This window comes from Lissotriton vulgaris, chromosome 5, assembly GCF_964263255.1.
Source record: "Lissotriton vulgaris chromosome 5, aLisVul1.2, whole genome shotgun sequence".
Taxonomy (NCBI): Eukaryota; Metazoa; Chordata; class Amphibia; order Caudata; family Salamandridae; genus Lissotriton; species Lissotriton vulgaris.
Window position 1 is genome coordinate 194,112,200 of NC_141693.1, and position 21,223 is coordinate 194,133,422.

At 42.8% G+C, this 21,223-nt stretch overlaps 1 protein-coding gene across 2 annotated transcripts in view; it reads right to left on the reverse strand.

Moving 5' to 3' along the window:
- Window positions 1-21,223, reverse strand: part of LOC147710457 (ficolin-1-like) — a 511,385-nt gene that overhangs the window by 78,773 nt on the left and 411,389 nt on the right. For both annotated transcript variants that reach the window (XM_086921145.1, XM_086921144.1), the window contains one exon: window positions 2,656-2,790. In XM_086921145.1, coding sequence (XP_086777271.1) covers window positions 2,656-2,790 — 135 coding nt within the window. The remainder of the gene's footprint in view (window positions 1-2,655; window positions 2,791-21,223) is intronic.

Consider the following 21,223-nt stretch of genomic DNA (forward strand, 5'->3'; position numbering starts at 1 on the left):
GCAAAATTCGCCCATGCTTAATCTTGGCCATCTAGTCTCCAATTCCCATCTTGAGACTCCGCAGGACCTCACATTTATGTATAACATCTGGCAACCATAGGTTGATGTTTATTGATTGGATTTTGAATGTGGGAGTATGTGTGAATATTTTTTATACATGATCTGGGAAGAATGTGTGACTTTGTTGCATGATTGATAGAATGAGTGTGGGGATGTTTGGGACCTTTGTTGAATCATTATTGAGGATATAATTTTTGTGATGACCTGTTGAATGGTATTATATTTTGTAAAAATGTTAATTGATTCTCTATTTTTGAAAAAAATGCAATAAAATATCAATTTATTTTTTGATAATGAACTGTATCTGAGTCAGTCCATGTTGTTCTGGGTCGCAGTGAGCTCACTACTGCTGATTTTATCATAGGACTCTTAATAGAGCCTTGCTTATTCTTGTGAAGGGCTAGACTTTTCTTTGTTTCGCATTGACTTTATTTCCCCTGCCTGTCTGCCCCATATCCGAGTTTACAGGGGGCCCCTTTTAAGTCCCTTCACAAGATTACAAATAGATGTTGTTGAAAAGCCCCGGTGCAATGGTTTTAAATATCCTAGTGGTTGTTTGTTTAGAAAGTGGATGAAAGTATATCTAACCAGATGATGTGATGCTCTCATTGTAGCCAAGCATTTATTCAGGAAGTTGATCCCTTGATTCCATTTGTCAACCTTCTTTAGAATCAGATAAAGGAACTCAGTAGAAGAATGGAGTTATGAAACACCTTTGCGTGGTACTAATAATGGAGCAGAAATTCCATTGTGGATATCATCCAGAGAATCAGAACTCATTGAGACTGGAAGGACAAAGATTCTGAAAAGCCTGAGGTCTGGATAACAACAACAATTAGGCTGCTAAACATTTAGTACACAGCTCCTAAATCAACATATATGGCAAAGATTGAACCAGAAGAAGGAGACACTGATATGAGAGATCATCAATTTCTCTTGGAAAACTTCCATGAATAGACATGAACTAAGAATGAAGGTGCTCAACATTAAATGATTTTCTGATGGAGAAAATAAAAATTTTGAATTTTTTAAATAATGTTTGAATTTTTTATTTTTTCTAGTGTACCTGCTAGTCTTAGGGGCCAATTTAATATCTTGGTGGTATAGCTACTCCATAGCAACAGTGAGTGAGTATCTATACCTCCAAGATATAGATACCCGTCAGCCAAATTTAGATGTGGATGGACCTTGAGTTTAATCACGGCGGAGACTACTAGGTCTCTGGCATTATTAAACCCCTCTGATAGCCCTGTAGAGTAAGGGCTTTTGGAAGCAGGCCTCTTATTCCACCTATCTAACTTAGATGGTGGGTTTAAAGGTCAGTTTTCACTGGCCGTCACAGCCAGGAAAACCCTTGTCGTAAGGGGAAGTGAAAACTGCTAAATGCTCCCCTCCCTATGGGTTTTTCATTTTAAAAAGAAAACTGTTTGGTGCATGGCTCTATCATGTTGGCGGAGCTCCACCAACCAGTACAAAGCAATGACAGGAACCACCGTGACTGAGGTTCCTGCCAATGCTTTAGACATGATTGCCAATTTGGCAGTAATTTCAAAATTTGGCAGGGTAGTAGTCTCAGCCTGGTGGATGCTAAGTCCCCCACCAGGCCAACAGTGATGTCTCTGTCCACCAAATAATCAACTAAGCACTAAGTTTACACTCATATTTTTAACAGTAAGGCCTACTTTTGAAGAAGATACATTTTGTACCTTATTCTTCTGACATCAAATTAATTTGAAAACTTAAATTACTTGCAACAAATTTTTGAAGAACTTAGGGGCTGATTATGATGGCAGAGAGACTGCCGCCGACAGGCTGTCAGTGGTGGTCTTGCCCCCATCAGATAGATGTTTCACGCCCGCCCATAAAAATGTCCGACTGCAACACATCCAACGGACTCTTTGAGCCCGCTGGTGCGTCGGCGTAGGGGGGAATTGTATTCCCTACGATGGTGCCAGGCACCGCTATAGAGATTACAATGTCCCTTTCCACCAGCCTTTTCATGGCGGTTAACTTGCCATGAAAGGCTGGTGGAATGGGACTTTGGGGGCCTGTATCAGGCCCCCGTTCACCCTGGCCCTTGGACATGGGACCTGGGGGGCACCTATGGTGCCCCCCTCTACATATCACTGCATCATGTGGCAGACATGTAGTGCAGGGATATGTAACATGTCCCATTTTTATATTGCGGCGGGTGCTGCAGCAGCCGTTGTTTCGGTCACATTGTATTGCTTATTGTTGGACCACCTTGTAGGCGGCGGTCCCATTACACATACGAATGTGGATGGACTGAAGTCCGTCCGCCAACGTAATCAGCCCCTTAGTGTTCTACCAGAGGCAGTAATGCTATCGTCCAAAAAAAACTACGGTAGTTTCGTGAATGCTGTAATTTATGAAAAATGTCACAGATATTTTATTTTATATTTGAGCCATATACATTCCCCCGGGTTTTAATATGCATTTGGTGATGACGAACATAAGAGATCCAATACTTTTTTGCAGAACATAAAAGATCCATTTCTAATTTGTTTTTTAGCTTAAAAAGAATATAGTGGTTGCTGGCACCACTTTTGTTTCAGGAATCATGGAATTCCTTACCTGCATTTCCTCCAGTGAAGGCTTCATATATCAGCTGATACTTCTCCGTCTCTCCAGCAATTTGGAAAGAACTATATTTGGCAAAGTGATAATTATTTTCAAAATCATGCAGGTCAATGCGCAGTTCATAAGTTCCTAGAAAAATGAAAAGTACAACTATCTGACTATCAAAGCAATTTATGAAAAGGATAGTAGCAGGTACAGCTGGATTCGATTTCACACAATTACATGAAAATGGTAGTGGCTTTTGCATCTTATGCTTTTTAATAAAAACATTTTTTTTATATCACATGCAATAAAGAAAATCAAAGTGATAACAAGAGGGGTTGGCCTAATGGCTAGGGTGGTCGACCTCGAATCTGGGGAACTGGGTTTGAGTCTCGGCAATGAGGCTGAACATCCTGTGATTCTGGGCAAATCACTTAATCTCCCCATGCCTAACAAAAATTAATGTGTCGTCATGTAACAAAACTGTTGTTATGTAAAGTTTTCTGATACCCAATTCGGATCAAGTTCGCGCTAAATAAAACATAACTTTACCAATCCTTCAAATCCATGAAGGGCGCTTTAAGAAGAAAACAGGATGAACAGTAGATGACTGAGCAAAATGCATATCAACAACTATACCCAAAGTATGCATTATACAGTATTATACAAATAAGAACAATAATCAACAATATTGCTTTAATGTTTCAAGCACAGTATAAAATAAACCTAGGCAGTAAATCATTCAAATCACGTATGGCTTTCTCTTTAAAAAACAGGATTTTTCCATTAAACATCAATAGCAACAGACTATTATTACAATTCTAGATCAACAAGCTTTTATTAGTATTTCAAAGTTACAAAATGTCCCTCTTCATAAATCCAACATTCTCAGATCACATGCATTCGAGCTGGGCATATACTTCCAAACAGGTAAAAGGCAAGAGTTTAAAATATGTTTCTATGTTATATCAATTGAAAACCTTGTCAGATGTTTTCCACCCTTAAACAAAAACAAATGATGTGTGCTAAAGATTTCTTTCCTACCCAAAAGCCCGGGAGCAGTCAGAGAGTTTCAGAAATAACTTGCTATTTTCAACTATAGACCAGAACACTACACCTTGCGGTAGATGTAAATCCGGCAGGCGGTGTCGCTGAAAGCTCGACCTAATAAGCCAGTCGCTATAGAGTCAATGGCAGGCGGTGTCGCTGAAAGCTCAGCCTAATAAGCCAGTCACTATAGAGTCAATAACTTTTTTTGTTAGATCAGACTTAAGTAAAACTACCATGGAGAAGCGATGGAAGTTACGACAATATATTGATCCAATTAAGGCCCTGGGTGGTCAAGCTTTGTTACAAGAACCAGCGCGTCTAAAAGTATTTAAGAATGTTCATAAATTATTCTTTTTCTGATGACCAAGAAGCAGAAAAAAATGGTGAAAAAATGGCGGAGAGAATCTACTGAGAAATCAGCAGAATAATAATACTGTGACTGACTATATATAATGATTTAAAAATGTTACAGAGCTAAAATGGTGCAGGTAGTGGTTTAAGAATTGCTGATAGTAGACTTTCTTTTTTTTCTTGATTTTGTTAAAAAATGGCTTTAGGATCATTGTTTTAACGAAGTATTCTTTTGTGTTACATATGGTGGTATCGGAGATACTTGTGGGGCTTTTGGAAGAGAGAAGCAGGTACTGCTGTGACTCTTTTGGCTGCCCAAATCAACGGCAGCTGGTTAGAGAGAGGAATCCTCCTCCACGAAGAAGTAGGGGGTGGGTGGGGTGGGCAGGGATGGTAGGGGATGGGGTGGAAAAGGGGGTTTAGGGGTGGGGGGTCCTGGGAGAGGGTACAATCAGTAAAATTGACATGAGGCGAGTTTTTAGAAAGACAATAAGTGACAACGTTTTTTGTTCATGTTTTTTCTCTTTTTTTCTAATGTGTAGGGGGCAAGGGTAGATGAGAAAGTTACTGCTATGGACAAAGTAAGGTGTCTTGCTTGGAATGTGTCAGGGCTAAATAGTAAGAACAAACGGCGCTTAGTTTTCGAGGAGTTAAGGATGTACAGCCCGCATACAGTTTTACTGTCTGAGACACATATGTGCTACACGGATCGCAATGTCCTTAAAGAATTAGGGTATAACGTTGTTGTAAAATGTGTCAATTAGAGGAGTTGCTATTTTACAAAATACATTTTTCAAAGCCGAGACAATTAAAACCTCGAAAGATAAAAATGGTAGATGGGCTATCGCCCAACTTATTATAGAAAGTAAGAAATACACATTTTGTGTGATCCCACTGTTATGGACAAAATTCATATGGAACTTCTTGAATGGGAGGGGAAGCATCTGATATTCGGTGACATTAACTGTATTATGAACATTGATACTGATACTACCAGACGGGGGGCATTTAGGAGGATGCGTAAAGCAAGGGCTGAAATGATATAAATGATATAAATAGGGCGCATCCACAATATTAAAGATGCCTGGAGGGTATTACACCCTGATGTTGCCGGCTATACCTACTATTCAGCGGCACATAAATTATGCTCCCGCATTGATATGGCATGGGCGTCAAATAATATTTTGGAAACAAGTAATATGGAGATCTGTCCGCGGGTTACATCAGACCACAATCCTATCATCCTTTCTTTCAAAATACCAACAAAGAAATTAAACTATTGCTTTTTTTCATTCCCACGACATTTGCTGCTTTTTTCTCAATGGTTAGAGCGGCAGACCCTGATGCAGAGGTCTGGCCCGGGACCAGGGTTCAATTCCCTGCCTCGGCAGGTCTTGGGCTCAAAATTCCACGGACCTGATAATTCTCGCCTCGGTGCCTATTCCAATCATGGAGTCCCACTCTGCAACTCTGGGCAATAGCTTGCTTAATCTCCACAACGGCCCCCACAATGCTAAGGATGCCTGGCCTCCACCTTGGGGGTGCCCAGGAGTGGACACCTCACAGGGAAAGCCAGGATGGGTTCCACAGCGGTATTCGTACAAGCGCCTTGAGAACCTTGCGGGTGAGTAGTGCGCTATACAAGTATCAATTTACATTTTATGCAGATTTTATACTTAAACTTAAGGCCCACATAAAAGATTTTTTGGAACTTAATATTGGTTCAGCCTCTTACAATATGTTATAGGACCCCTGTAAGGCCAGCATTAGGGGTTTTACTCAGCAGTATATATTTAGGCAGAACTTTGAAAATAAAAAGAATACAGATGATTCTATAGCGAAAATATTACATGCAGAACAACAACTAGCGACAGCGCTGTCACAGGGTCTAACTCAGACGAAGAACTAATCTGTGTCTTAATTGGCCTAAAGTCTGCTTTAAAACAGACGCTGAGAGGAAAAGTCTTATTAAATTGCATAAATATCGTCTCCCCCAGTATGAGGGTGGTGAAACAGGAGGAAAGATATTAGCTTATAAGGTGGCAGAAAGCAAGGCTAAAACATTAGTTAGGACCATCAAAGGCCCTGATACCGTGACATACAATAACTCCCCTCAAATACTTGAACAGTTTGCTAGATACTATAAGGAATTATATACTCCTGAAAGTCGACCGGGGCCTGACGACATTAGTATATATCTACAGATTAATGAAGTGAACCGTATTGACATGGAGCAAGCAGATATTACTTTAGCTGAGATTAGATTGGCAGTCTCTGCTCTACCCTCCTGCAAATCATCAGGGGAAGACTCGATTCCGGTCGAGCTTTATAAACATTTCATTGAGGAATTAGCCCCTATACTCAGTCAAGTGATCGGACTCATTGGACAAGTGGGGAAAGCCCCCGAGTCATGGAATATCACGCATATTATATTTTTTCTTAAGAAGAATAAAACATCAGATGAATGTGGGTCTTATCGACCGATATCGCTAATAAACACCGATGCGAAGATATTTAGCAAGATAATGGCTAACCGACTTACCCCAATAATATCTGCCCTGGTTTCTCCACAACAGCATGGATTTGTACCCGGTAGGGATACAACGACTCATATTAGTATGGCTTTTACAGCTTTTGATGTTGCTAAGGTAAGATCCCCCCCACTCGGTATGATACTAATTGATGCTGAGAAAGCATTGGACCGAGTGGGGTGGGATTACCTCTGGGTTGTGTTGAAAAGATTTGGCATCAAGGGTTCATTCTTGAAATGGATAAAGGCTCTCTGCGATAATTTGTGAGCCAAAGTATGCAATGCAGGGATACAGTCCGATACATTTCCTATTCTGCATGGTACCCGTGAAGGGTGCCCACTGTCGCCTTTATTATTTTCTCTATCTATCGAACCTTTTCTAGTGGCACTACAAAACAATCTGTGTATAGTACCGTTCTCATCTGATTCAGACACCCTTAAAATGACAGTATATGCAGATGATATTGCTGTTTGTTCGACAAATATAGCTGAGGCAATGATAGGGATTACCACGGAGGCCAGGATGTTTGGTTTAGTATCTGGTTATAGGCTGAACACTAATAAGACGCAAATTATAGTGAACTATAAACCATAGGATCCAATTCAGGGAGTGTGTAAAACTGCTATTTACTCGGGAGTAAAGATTTCTGCTTGCCCAGAAGAGATAGCCACGCTGAACTATGAATTATTGCTAAAAGACACAGCTATTATTTTTTTTGAATGGCATAAGGTTCCACTCAGTTTAATCGGCAAAATACATTTAATCAAAATTAGGATTCTACCCAAATTTATCTATCTATTTAGATCAATCGCACTACGTATTAACAATCTTTTTTTTAAACGCCTAGATGGCATATTAAGCAGCTTCATTTGGGGCTATAAAAAAGCATGTGGTGCAATTGAAATACTTAAATTTCCTTATGGAAAAGGTGGTCTTGATTTTCCTGATTTGAAAGCATACTTCTGGTCGACATTTATAGAATGCATTCGTAGTTTGATACACCCTTACAAGGAACCTTTTTTTTATTATGCATTTATGTTAGGATCGGAATCCAAAATGTTTTTGTATCGCATCAACAACTCGAACTACTTTAAGAGGGTTAAATTCAAGACTGCACGAGACATAGCATACATTTGGAGAGCCATCGTTAGTAAATTCCAAATACCGTTATACCATTCTAGATTACCTTTATGGGACAATCCAGCTTTTCCAGGAGTTTTCCACGATGGGAAAGGGAGACAATGGGCACAATTGGGTATTAAAAATCTTGGCGATTTATTCGATGATACTGGGTTCTTATTGTTTGGGAGACTCCAACTTCTCTACAATGTGATGGAAAGCATGCCCCTAAAATACTATCAAATTCGAGACTATTTTATACGCAGCCTTAAATACACTGAATTGACGGACTCTAGCATATGGGAATGTATTCACTTAGCTAAAGATAGATCACTGATCAGTTTTTCATTTAAAAGATTTAATTCTCAGAAAGACCGTAGGAAACTAGGCACCTGCTGGAGTCAGAAATTGGGGTCAATCGTTACTGCTGATTCCATATCTTTTGCACTGGATACCATTCGTAAATCAGTACATTCATCCAGTTTAAGGTTACTAAGTATGGGCGCGAAATTTGCGAATTTTCAGCAATTTCGTGATCCGCAAATCTCGCGAAATTGCAGAAAATTCGCAAATTCGCTCACGGGCGCTTTTTTTTTTTTTTTGCAGAATCTTCGTGGATAATGCAGGCAGGATTCATTCTGGCACGATGCCCCTGTCACAAAAATTAAACCTCAACAGGAAGCACTTACAGTCTAGAATGATATAAATAAAGCAGGTGCTCGAGTTGAAGCTCAAATTCAGTCACGCATTATAATCAGCCCAAACAACTAGTGAGCACGGTCGAGGCTAGGCAGGTGTGCTTCCTCTCCGTATCTCTACCGCCTACAATTAGATGTAATCCTTAATGAAGGTCTGCATCCACGAGTTTCTCGAGCGCAATCCCCTTGTACTTCCTGTGAACAGGAGGCTGCTTTCTCCTCATCTGGTTATCGGTCTCTGACCCTTTATAAACAAGAGGCATGTGAACTCGCATAGAAGCCCTGCCACACACACACTAGGGTATGCAACGTCTTCCCGCTCTTTCCTCACTATGACGGACAGCTCACTCGAGGGACCTCTGCGCCTTTCGTCGCGGTGGCAAAGTTACAGACACATGTGACAAATGGTAAAAACATCCACGAGTTTGCGGGAAAATCCGCAAACTCGCTAATTTTTTGCCATTTTGCGTGAATTCGCAGACCGCGAATCCGCAAAATTCACCCATAATTAAAGGTTACAATCATGCAGGACTGTTTGCTCTCCTTATTATACTCCTGCATGTATTTTGAAATGGGTAGCAAGTAACTTAAGTAGTGATCGGACTAGATGCCCAAAATGTTATTTATAGGCAGCTGATTTATAGCATATGTATTATTCATGTCCATTATTACTATCATTTTGGGAAGGACTGGAAAAGACTGTGTCTCATAAACTTAATAGATCTATTTCATTTACGGTTACGGATATATTACTGGGTCCACAATTATGTGACTATAGCTAGAGAGAACTTATTAGTATTATACTGGCTTGTGCTAGGCTAGCTATTGCTCGAGCATGGATCGCACGGGTTCCACAATCGATGTATTTATTTATTTTATAAAACTTGTTGAGCGCACGAATACACAAAGGTGTCTCGGCGCTTGACAGAGAATCGCAATATAGCTGGTAATTTTTAAGCAACTAGCGAGTCTATTGATTGAATAACCAAGTTTTTAACTGTTTTAGTAAAAGAGTTAAAGTTGGAATACTTTTAAGGTGATTAGGAAGCGTGTTCCACAGCTTGGAAACGCCGCCGGTCTCGCTCCACTCGAGTTGAGCGCAATAGGGGGTGCGCGCGACCCTCTGTAACTGTGACTCAATGCATTGGCAGAGTGGTGGGCAATAGTAATCGATACATATAATATAGAACGTGCATTAGCTAAAATCAGTGGTGTAAGAACATTATGTAAATTAGGAAAAATTGGGAAGAATTTGTCTAGGAATGTGTTAAGGAAACTGTTTAGTTGATTACAGGAAGCTATGCTTGCTTAAAATGGATTTTGAGTTTTTTTCTGTGTAAGATTAGTCCCCTCGTGTTTGCTGCCCCAAAATGTAATAACTTTTTTTGTCTGCCATATTTTCTTGTTTTCCTTTTTGTTGGTTTTTTTACTTCTGTATGGTGAGTTTTTTTTTATTTGCTGCATCTCTGTCCTCATGTCATCAATAAAAATATATTTTTTTAAAAGATGTAAATCCAAATAAATTTCACAGGTACAGGAGATTGGCCACAAGATTATCGTTCTTTGTTAGTCACAAGATCGGCAGATGAAAGACACAATTAAAAGTGAAGCGTTTGAGTATGCTTGTGACCAAAACATCATATTAAAGGGGGGTGTGTTGGCATGCCGCGACCAGGAAAGTAATCCTGGCTCACTATTAACTTCGCTAGCTTCAAGGTCATCACAATCTTAATCCAGGTTTTAACACACAAGATCCTCCGCTCACACCAGAGCTTCCAACAACCGCCTCTGTTCTCCTACAAAAGAGGTGGCAACTTATCCAACCATCTAGTTCACTCCATCACCTGGCCTAAAAAAAAAACAGCACAGAATCTATAACTTCATCATGGGGCCATTGTTGGACATTACAAATGCCAAAATTGTGTGGTATGTGTGCTCACGATTAACACGAAAGACTTTGAATCAAACCGCCGTACCTACACCTTGAAGACCTTTTCTAACTGTCACTCAACTAATGTGATCCACGCAATACATTGCCCTTACAACCTTGTTTACATCAGCCAAACCACTCAAATGGTTAAACAGTGGATTATCCAGCATAAAAGATGCATCCATTGCAAAGCTGACAATACCCCCCTTGTTGCTCACTACCTGGAAAAACAAAACAGTTATTTGGATATTATCTGGCAAGTAATTGACCAACTGACTTTCCCCACCAGAGGCAGCAACTACCAACAACACCTCAACAATTGCGAATGAAGATGGATCACACATTGCAATTGCATCAACCAAGGTCTAAACACCCTGGATGAATGTAACAATACCGTTCATCTCTAACACTGCTGGTATAACCTTATACCTTACCATACCTCTGCTCCCAAATGACTAATTCTTCGACCCAAACAAACTGATCGCTTGACTCTCACACATGACCCTCAGGCAAGCTCTCTGACTACATCCAGCCATACTCTACCTCTAACACGTGACCTAATGATTCTTATTGTTACACCATGCTTATCTATTTAATTGTCTCAGGCATATTGTGCCTTTTCGTATGACTTAATGATCTACATTGTTACACATTGTTCGCTTTCCCTTTTATTGTCTCATGCTCTTTTTGTGTGAGTTCCAGTTCAACCGCAATTAACGATGCATACTATACATGTGTATACTTCGTATATCTGTCCATTGCAGTGTTTTGCATCACCTGCATCTTGGTGTACATTGCCGGATGAATCAAATCCTTTTATTGTCTATTGATGTCCCCATTTGGGGTGTCCACAATTATCACTTTTTCCCCCCATCTCTCTTTCTCGAGATGTTCTCTTTCTTTTCTATGTCACTCTCGACGCTCCTGGCCCTTTAACTCTGGACACACCACCCAACGGTCAAGCCCCCCTCTGTGACTTCACCCTTTCCCCAGAAACGTTCTTCCGCCTGCACTCCCTCATAGCAGTACCCACTCGGACTCACGCCAAGCTCAGTCGTACGCCCGCAGAGGATCCAGCCCGGACCCCACTTTCTTTGATTGACTCACTACACTTCCCAAGGTGAGCCTGCCGCCCTGCCTCTGGTGCTTACCCCCTCATCCTTTAACGACGGGCTGACATACGCTTTTTCTTTAGATCCCCAGGATCTGGTTGCATGATTTGCAGCGCCGGTATCTCACCATTGAGTGGCCTCCACCACCCCAGCTTCGGACGCCATGCCAGCGACGCCGGTTGAAGACACTCTTCGCCCCTCATTCCAAGGACCTGATCTCACCATTGGTCCTCCTCAGGTGAGCCCTTCAACCCCCTAAGCCCTACCCTGCCCCCACAGTCTAAGCGGCCGCATGCTTATACCGGCCCTTTCTGATTGCCTTAAAGATACTGGGCGCTCACACTTGACACTAGTTACCATCCCAGGGAAGAAATGGCTTAGCAGTTCGGTCTGGACTGTTCCCATGAGGCACAAGGTCAAGGCAGATTTTCATATAGCTGTGTCTGAACTGGGGTGGTGAAGTGAGCTAAAGAACAATGATGGATTCAACCCGATCTGTGACTGGGGTTAGTGATGGATTCAACCCAGTGGGTTCCTTGCTCACTCTGTCACTGGTTTCAAGGTAGCCTTGAGGAACAGGGTCAAGACTGATTTGCATGTAGCTGTGTTTGAACTGGGGTGGCAAAGTGAGTTAAAGAATGATGATGGATTCAACCCAAATGTGTGACGGGGTGTGAGTGTCTGAAAAGGTTCAGCGCTCTGTCCATCACCTCCTTGTGTTTGCTTTGTTTGCCCTAAGTTGGCAGGTTTTGCCCAAACGTGGGTCCCTTGCTCACTTTGCCACTGGATTCAAGCTAGCTTGGCTGATGAGGGCTGTTAACCCGATACCGGTCCCTGGATGCTTGTTTCCAGTCCAGGGAAAATATGGCTTGGCAGTTCAGTCTGGACTGTTCCCAGGAGGCACAGGGTCAAGACTGATTTGCATATAGCTGGGTCGGAACTTCAGTGGCGAAGTGAGCTAAAGAAAGATGATGGATTCAACCCAGATCTGTGACTGGGGTGAGTGTCTGAAAAGTTCCAGGGCTCCGTCCATCATCTCCTTGTGTTTGATTTAAAGTTGTATACATGCTAAGTTGTGCAAATACAGGAAGCTGAATCGCAATGTGTGATCATGGTTTTGCAAAATGAGGAAGATGTAGTTCCCTGATGTCAGGCATTGTGGATATAGGTAGGAACAGTACCCTGCTGCGTGGACCTTTTTGGTGTTACCTTTGTAAGAAAGAACATAGAGGAAGCACAGTACCCTGTCTCAAGTGAACATCTGGGAAACTGTAGAATGCTTTTGGTTTGGTGGCTCCCAGTCACATGTTCTGCCTATGTGTGCTATGGGATGAAATATCACTTTATTCAAATGTGGGGATTTGATGGATGTGTGGTACACAAGGCAGAATACTCTTCCTTGGGAGATGTGGATGAAGCAGTGTTACTGCTCTCTGACTCCATCACCAAGGGGGTCGATGAGCTGGCTCCTCCATCCTTTAGATATTCGCTCGCCGTAAGCCCACTGCTCCGTGGTATACGGAATCATTAAGACTTCTACGACAAGGCTGTAGAAGACAGGAAAGAAAATGGAGGAAAGCGTGGGATCCCATTGAAAGGGAAGTACGTAAGGGTCTGTTAGCTGACTATAAATCTAGCGTCATTAGGGGAAAGCAGCAGTACTTCTCGAATCTCACTACTTCCCTCACCTCCTCTAGGGAGCTTTTTAAGATTGTCGACTCCCTCTGCTGCCTACAGGTTCCTGATCCAGTTGTGGGCTCGCAGGAGCTCTGTAACAACATATCAGAATTCTTCCACAAGAAAATTGAGGACATATATCTCGCGTTGGAAATCAGAGAAAGTCTTTAGGCGATTCCTCTCTCCAAACCCTGATCAATCTAGAAGCCTGGACTAGAGACCATTCTGATAGTTTAACGGACTTTCTGTTACTCACTCGAGAAGGACTTGAGCTTTTGCTCGATAGGACTAAATCCTCATCCACTCTTGACCCCTGCCCTTTGAAGATATTGAAGGATTGCAGATCGACAATGCTCCCACCGCTTTTAGAAGTCATGAATGGCGCTATAACCCAAGGAACCTTCCCCTTAATATGGAAGAGGGCGATAGTGAAGCCTCTACTTAAGAAGCCCACACTGGATCCGGAACAGTTGAAAAATTTTAGACCTATTTCACTGTTACCCGCTCCTGCTAAGATTCTTGAGTCTCACCTCAACTGCCATCTTACTACCTTTCTGGACTCATCTGGGTATCTTGACAGCTCCCAGCATGGGTTCCGAAAGGCACATAGTACTGAGACAGCTTTGACTATGGTGGCAAATAAAATCCGCATAAAGGTGGACGCCAGCCAAACCACAGTGTTGGTGCTACTGGACCTCACCGCGGCGTTTGACACCCTGTCTCCCTCGACTCTTACATCTCGGCTGAGGGAGGCAGGGATTTCCGGTATGGCTCTGAACCTTCTGCACTCCTTTTTACAGCATAGAGAGCAAAGAGTCAAGCTTGGTGAATTTCTCTCCCCTGCTATGTACTTGCAATGTGGGGTGCCACAAGGGTCGGCTCTTAGTCCGACCCTATTCAACATTTATGTCGCCCCCCTTGCAAGGCTAGTAAAATCCCAGGGGATGGAATTGGTGTCATACGCCGATGACACTCAAATCATGGTGTCATTGGCCCACTCAGTTTCAACATCTGCCACCAACTTCAGGATCTGTATGCAGACAGTCTCTGACTGGATGCTTCAAAATTACCTGAAGTTGAATGGCGACAAAACTGAGATCCTGGTCTTTGGCAAAGACCAGGATATCTGGTCGGATGAGTGGTGGCCGGCCTCGCTGGGAACTTGTCCATCTCCTTCCCAGTCTGCAAGAAATCTTGGAGTAATCTTTGACACCTACTTCTCCATGACTCTGCAGGTCAACCGCACGGTTGCCACCTGCTGGGGGGTGTTAAAGATTCTAAAGAGGATTCTTCACTATCTCTCTCCCTCAGCACGTAAGCACGTGGCAGTGGCATTGGTGAGTTCACGGTTGGACTACTGTAATGCGCTTTATGCAGACTCCAACAAGGGGCTCATTCAGCGATTGCAGGTCGTTCAAAATGCGACTGCTCGTTTTGTCTTGGCACTCCCCAATGCCTCATCTGCTACGATGGCTAGAAAGAGTCTTCATTGGCTCCCTATTCATCTCAGGATCTTCTTTAAGATCCTATGTCTTGCCTATCGAGCTTTGGCAGATGGCTTTTCTGATCCCCTTGGTGCTTTGTTGACCCGTTACCAGCCTTGTAGTTCTCTGAGATCTTCAGAGATGAATCTGTTGGTTGTCCCACGTGCCAAAAGGGTACGCTGGGGAAATAGAGCATTTTCCATTGTTGCTCCCAAATTATGGAACTTGCTGCCTCATGAGATTAAGATGCAACCTTCTCTGTCCTCTTTTAAAAAAGCGCTCAAGACCTGGTGTTTTGTCAGGGCCTACCCGTAATTAGGAGTATACTCTGAAAACTGGTATTGTTTGGTTATGCGCCTTGATGCCCAAAGGGCTTAGTTGCGCGATAAAAATTATTTTTCATTTCATTTCGTTTGGGGGAGGGGTGAGTGTGTATGTGTGTGTGTGTGAGTGTGTGTATGTGTGTTGTGCGTGCATGCATGCGTGTGTGCATGTGTCTGCGGTGTGTGTGGCGTGTGTGGTGTGTGGTGTGTGTTGTGTGGTGTGTGGTTTGTGTGTGTGAGTGTGTATATGTGTGTGTGTGTGTATATTCCAGCTTGCAAGGACTGGGGCTGGGGTTTGTGGTTTTTTGAAGGGCATACATAAAGGGTGTAGTATGTTGGTGGTTCCTTGCCCTAACACCTTAAGACATTTGCATAAGACTGACATCTGATATCAACTGATGTTTGGAGGTAATACTACTCGACTGCACTGGTGTTTGAATTTGGCCTGGACAAAATTCAATCATGCTGGAGTAATACGATAATTCTGGATTGCTCTTTGACACTGAATTTCCCATAAAATTCCCTCTGGCCTTCTGATTTTCCGCCCCCCCAGTCTGATAAGGGTCTTGTAAAAATTCCAGAGGTCTGGTTTGAGGAGAGCCTTAATTTTGCTACTCATGTTAAGAATCTCACAGGGACCTGCTTTGGCATCTTAAAAACGCTGTGAAAATTCCTCCCTCTCCTGCCAGCCGGGGCCAAATAAACGGTTGTCCGGTCACTTATTCTCTCCAGTCTCGACTATTCTAATGCTCTCCTGGTGGGCTGTCCGGGTATCTCACCAGGAAGCTGCAGGTAGTCCAAAATGCGGCAGCGAGACTTCTGCTGGGACTTTCTCCCAGGCAGAGTGTGCGGGCCCATCTCTGCGTCCTTCATTGGCTCCTGGTGGAGTCTCGCTTTAAATTCAAAATGTTGTCCACTGTCCAACGGGCTTTGTATGGGTTGGGCCCTTCTTATCTTCAGAAATGCTTTGCCATCCACACACCCTCCAGACAATTGTGGTCGTCTGACCAATTCCTTATACAGACCCCCCAGTTCAAACGCCACCGGCTGGGTGGCTGTTCCTTCACTTGCAAGGCTGGCTTAGCCTGGAATTATCTCCCTCTTGCCCTTAGGATAGTCTCAGACCCGGCAGTTTTTAAGAAGAAACTGAAGACGCTGCTGTTCTGAGGCTTTTATTCCTCTCCTCTTGACGCTCTGTTTCTTCAGCTGACTCGGTGTTGGGCTTTTTTTGATAGCAGCGCCGGGACACTTTGAGTAGCTGTGCGCTCTATAAAATTAGTATAACATAACATAATAATGAAGGAGGGCTCTCAGATATGATCAAATAGGGAAGCTGTGTCTAATGGTGTGGCTCATGCATCCTAATTTGCAACTGTCTTTGTATTGGAGAATTAGGATGTGCAGACAGGCGCCACTCAGACCACAATAAGGGTGCCCACTTGGCAACACTACGTTTCTAGCCTGTAATTTCTCCTTTTACCGGAGCTGCTGGATGCAGAGTCAATACTGTCCTTTTTTGTCTATTGACTAATTACAGCATTTTGTGCATGACCTATTAATTGAAAAATATCGTGCAGCAAACTAACTTGCATGCCGAACAGTTTTTGAGGGAGAATGAAGGCATTCCTGTACTGTATTCTAGGACTCATCTGGGACTCTCACCTCACTTGGAGAGCTAAAAAGGTATGGGGCCTAACATTGTTCATTGTTCTTCTTTCACAGTTTGGGTAACCCCTACCTTCACATTTATCTTGAGTTGGGGTCGGTTTTAGGTCTTGACTATTCTATCCCACAGGGATAAAGAGATGAGAGTAATGGAGTTGAAACAAACTCTCTTACCAAGAGGATTCCAAGCCGGATTCCTCCCAATGCATGTTGTCTACTGAAGCGTGAAGCTTCGCAAGGCGCGCGCTTGGCCTGCTCATTCCCTCCCACTCCCGCTTGCCCCCTGCTCCCCCTCTCTCGCCCTCCAGGCCTCGCACCAGACTACCATTTGTTGCATGCATCAGACTTTCAGGGCCCCGCATTTTTTCACTTTCACAGCAAAGAGCTTGCCCATATGAAGCGCCTCAAACAGCTACAGTAATGAGCCGCTGTGCCAGACTCCAACTTGCCCCCCTTCCCTCCTCCCCTACAGCAGCTGATCAGTAGCGTAAAGCGCTGCTGCAGATTTAAATTTATTTTCTGTTTACTTCCCTTCGCTCCCCCCACACATGTATACTTTCCGTTCTTCAATGTTTTCAGGAATGGGTGAGTTAAAGTGCAGTGTTTTCTTTGTTTCCACCTCGAGCATACTTTGCACACAGTGCTTTAAATTACGTGCTTTTGTTTGTATTGCTTCTTCTCCAGCCTACATTGGATGCATTTTTACAAACAATGTTAATTTTAAAGCATAACTTTAATCATGGTTACTCTATTTTTTTTTAAACGGGGGGGAGGTAAACGTGTTATGTTCATGTTTATGTTTAGGAAATTTTTATTGCGCACAACTACCTTGGGGTGTCTCGGTGCATGTAGGACTTCCTGGGATACATTTCTGAACATAAAATAAAGCCCCACAACTTATCAGTTGTGTGCCCGTCCTTCTCCATCTGGCTGCGCTCCATGCAGCATCAGCAGACCTGCATCTACCATCAGCTCTTCCTCCCCAGCCTATGTTTCTGAGAGTCTGGGCTCCTCTGTCGAAATCTACCATTAATTTATCTTGAATGGTTGTTCAGAGCACGGGAAGATACATTTATTATTTATGTGCAGGGTAACCTTATTCCATCACAGCAAGATACAACTGGAAGCCCTGGTACATGAAATCTACCCTTGTGCTATACTACCACTGTACAAGCACTCTCTTCTCTTTTCTCTGTCAACATTTCTCCTCCTTCTGGGTATCTTTCTATTCCATTGCTCTCCTCAAATACTTACTAGCTCTGTCTATGTCGCATGTTTATTTATTTGCCCCTACACAGACACTGTTACCTTGCTGTTTCATTTTCTATCTCTGACCTCAGTACTTCTATATATATCTTACATTATACTGATTTCGCACTCTGTCCACACATTTTATGAGATATGCCCCTTACCACAAATTCAGTCTGACCTCAGAATATTTCTTAAACAACGAGGGGTTGGGCAATATCTACGCCCAAACAGAACCACCACAGCATCACTCAGCACCACCACAGCATCACTCAACACCACCACAGCATTACTCAGCACACAACAATATCGCTCAGGGCCACCACAGCATCATTCAGCAACACCACAGCATCACTCAGCAACACCACAGCAACACTCGCAACACCACTGCATCACTCAGCACCATCACAGGATCACTCAGCAACAACACATCATCACTCAGGGCCAAGAATGCATCACTCAACACCACCACATGATCACTCAGCACCACCACAGGATCACTCAGCACCACCACAGTACCACCACAGCATCAATCAGCACCACCACAGCATCAATCAGCACCACCACAGCATCACTCAGCACCACCTCAGCATCACTCAGCAACACCACATCTTCACTCAGCAACACCACAGCATTACTCAGCAGCACCACAGCATCACTCAGCACCACAACAGCATCACTCAGCACCACCACAGCATCACTCAGCACCACCACAGCATCACTCAGCACCACCACAGTATCACTCAGCAACACCACTTCATCACTTAGGGCCAAGAATGCATCACTCAACACCACCACAGGATAAATCAGCACCACCACAGGATCACTCATCACCACCACAGCATCACTCAGCACCACCCCAACATTACTCAACACCACCACAGCACCCCAACAGCACCACTCAGCACCACCACAACATCACTTAGCACCACCACAGCATCCCTCAGTGCCACCACAGCATACACTCAGCGCCACCACAGCATTACTCAGCGCCACCACAGCATCACTCAGCGCCACCACAGCATCACTCAGCACCACCACAGTATCACTCAGCAAAACCACATCATCACTCAGGGCCAAGAATACATCACTCAGCGCCACCACAGCATCACCCAGCGTCACCGCAGCATCACTCAGCACAACCACTCAGCACAACCACAGCATCACTCAGCGCAACCACAGCATTACTCAGCGCAACCACAGCATCACTCAGCGCAACCACAGCATCACTCAGCGCAACCACAGCACCCCTGGTTCATATATGTACTCTCAATGTTTCAAGCTTTATTACAAATGTCACAAAAAGATGTTAATATTTCACTTCTGTTCTTGGATTTTCGTCACAATAAAATACACTGAAAATCATCTTCACAAAAGTTATTTACAAAAGTTTAATCTATTGCCATTAGAGATTACAATAACTTTTATTCAAGTATTAAATATTTAAAAAAATTAAAAGCCATTGTTATTTGTAATAGCAATACATGTAAGTCACTTAAATACAACACATATTGCATTACAAATGCTATAGGTGTCACATTTGCGAAAGTTATAACTATTGGCATTGTAAATGACAAAGCTATTAATTTCGCGATTTTCAAAACCAACACATACATAAACAAATTGTCATTTACAATACAAATAGCTCAACCTTTCCTAATGCGAGACCTATTACATTGCAAATGCTTGTTTGATTCAGCAACTCATGCAGTATTTCAATGATAGCTCTGAATCATTGCCATGAAACAGTCCAGAGTCCAGACCATAAATGTAATTGTGTGGAACATTTTACAACAATGTTTCCTGAGGTTTATAATCCATGACAGAATATAGAGATGGGTGAGTCTTTGATTTTATATTAAGGGCGGTTGCTGTTCATATGGTATAAACCTAATATCAAGATTTATTTTCTGTGTGAGAGTTCCACGGATTACGCATTTAGCCTGAGTGTGTACCTGAAAGTTCTCCAGTATAAATCCTCCTGGTTGCCCTACCTCATTAGGATCTAGCAAGGAGATTGTGTGGGATCTTGGTCACTCTTTCTTCCATTAAGGTTGTAACCACTATGCAGACAATTTTTACACAAAAATACAGTCATTCAGCGAGCTGTGCAATGTTGACACTGTGGCTTGTCCGACAGCTTGAAGTAACTGCAAAGTCTTCCCTCAGGAGCATGTTTGTAAAGATTTCAAGCTCTAACATTCTCTGACAGACAGCAAGTACATGCGCTCATTACAATTCATGATGAGAGCACTTCCTTTGTCATAAATTGGGGGAGTTGGCAGAAGTGTGTAAGCCAAACTGTATACGTAATTATAGCATGTATGCGGGATGAGTTAATAAAACTGATGAATTTGTCAACTGTATGATGTGACTCAAAAGATCAGTTCTTGGTACAAAAATGGGGCTATTCACATGATTCATTTGGCATCATAGAATGCATTTGTGGTCTATCATCAGTAAAACTGATATCCTTTCTTGCCTTTGAGCTGGGCACTATCATTACTTTCATTGCCTGTGAAGCAGCAGCCTCCACTGCTTAAATTGTGGGCGGTGTGACAAGGCTGAAGGATCCACACTTTGTTGACTGCATTCCTGTACCAGAGGTTGGTCACCAAATTGAAAATGCAGAGTCTGTACTTAAGCAGGAAGAAGCAGTAGATTGTGTACCACTGTTCCCAGTGTCCATCAAAGCCAGAACTGTGTGTTAAGACTTGCTTTACTTCATACCAGCAAAGTGAAGAACTGGTTATTTAACTGAACTGGAGCGGTCAGTTCAAGGGTTAAGATGCAACTTTAAATGGTCATGCATGGATACATATCTTCCATGGAACATCTTTTAACTTGGCTATACTACCTTTGAAATAATGTAATCTGTTTTGGAAAACTATAGAGCAAGATGTCATACAAAGAATTACCATAATCCAATTCTTTTTTTTAATTTTCTGATTATATTTGAATACATGTGTTTATACTGACTTCTGTAAATCAGTATGTGAGGGTTGCACTTCTGGATAGATTGCCGTAGTGCTTCTTTTCGCGGAGTTTAAAAAAAATGCTTGGTAATAAATTTAGGAGAGTTAGTCGCAGGATTTCTACTTCAGTGCTCATTATATCCGAGCAGTGGATCGCGAAGATGACTTTAGACAAACCCCAACTTTACACTACACAGTGTAAGAAGTTGAGCTGGGCACATGCCGACTGGAATCTTGGCAGTCAATTTTCTGGACAGGATACAAATACCATCTCCTGCCATTCTGCCAAGCACAGTGAGCATGCCAAAGGCACAACAAAGACTCCTTGAGCCTAATCAGGCTGCTAAAGGGAGATCATTAATAACGGTTCACCAGTTAACCCGTATAATTACAGTCAGGTCTCAGAGTGATACACAA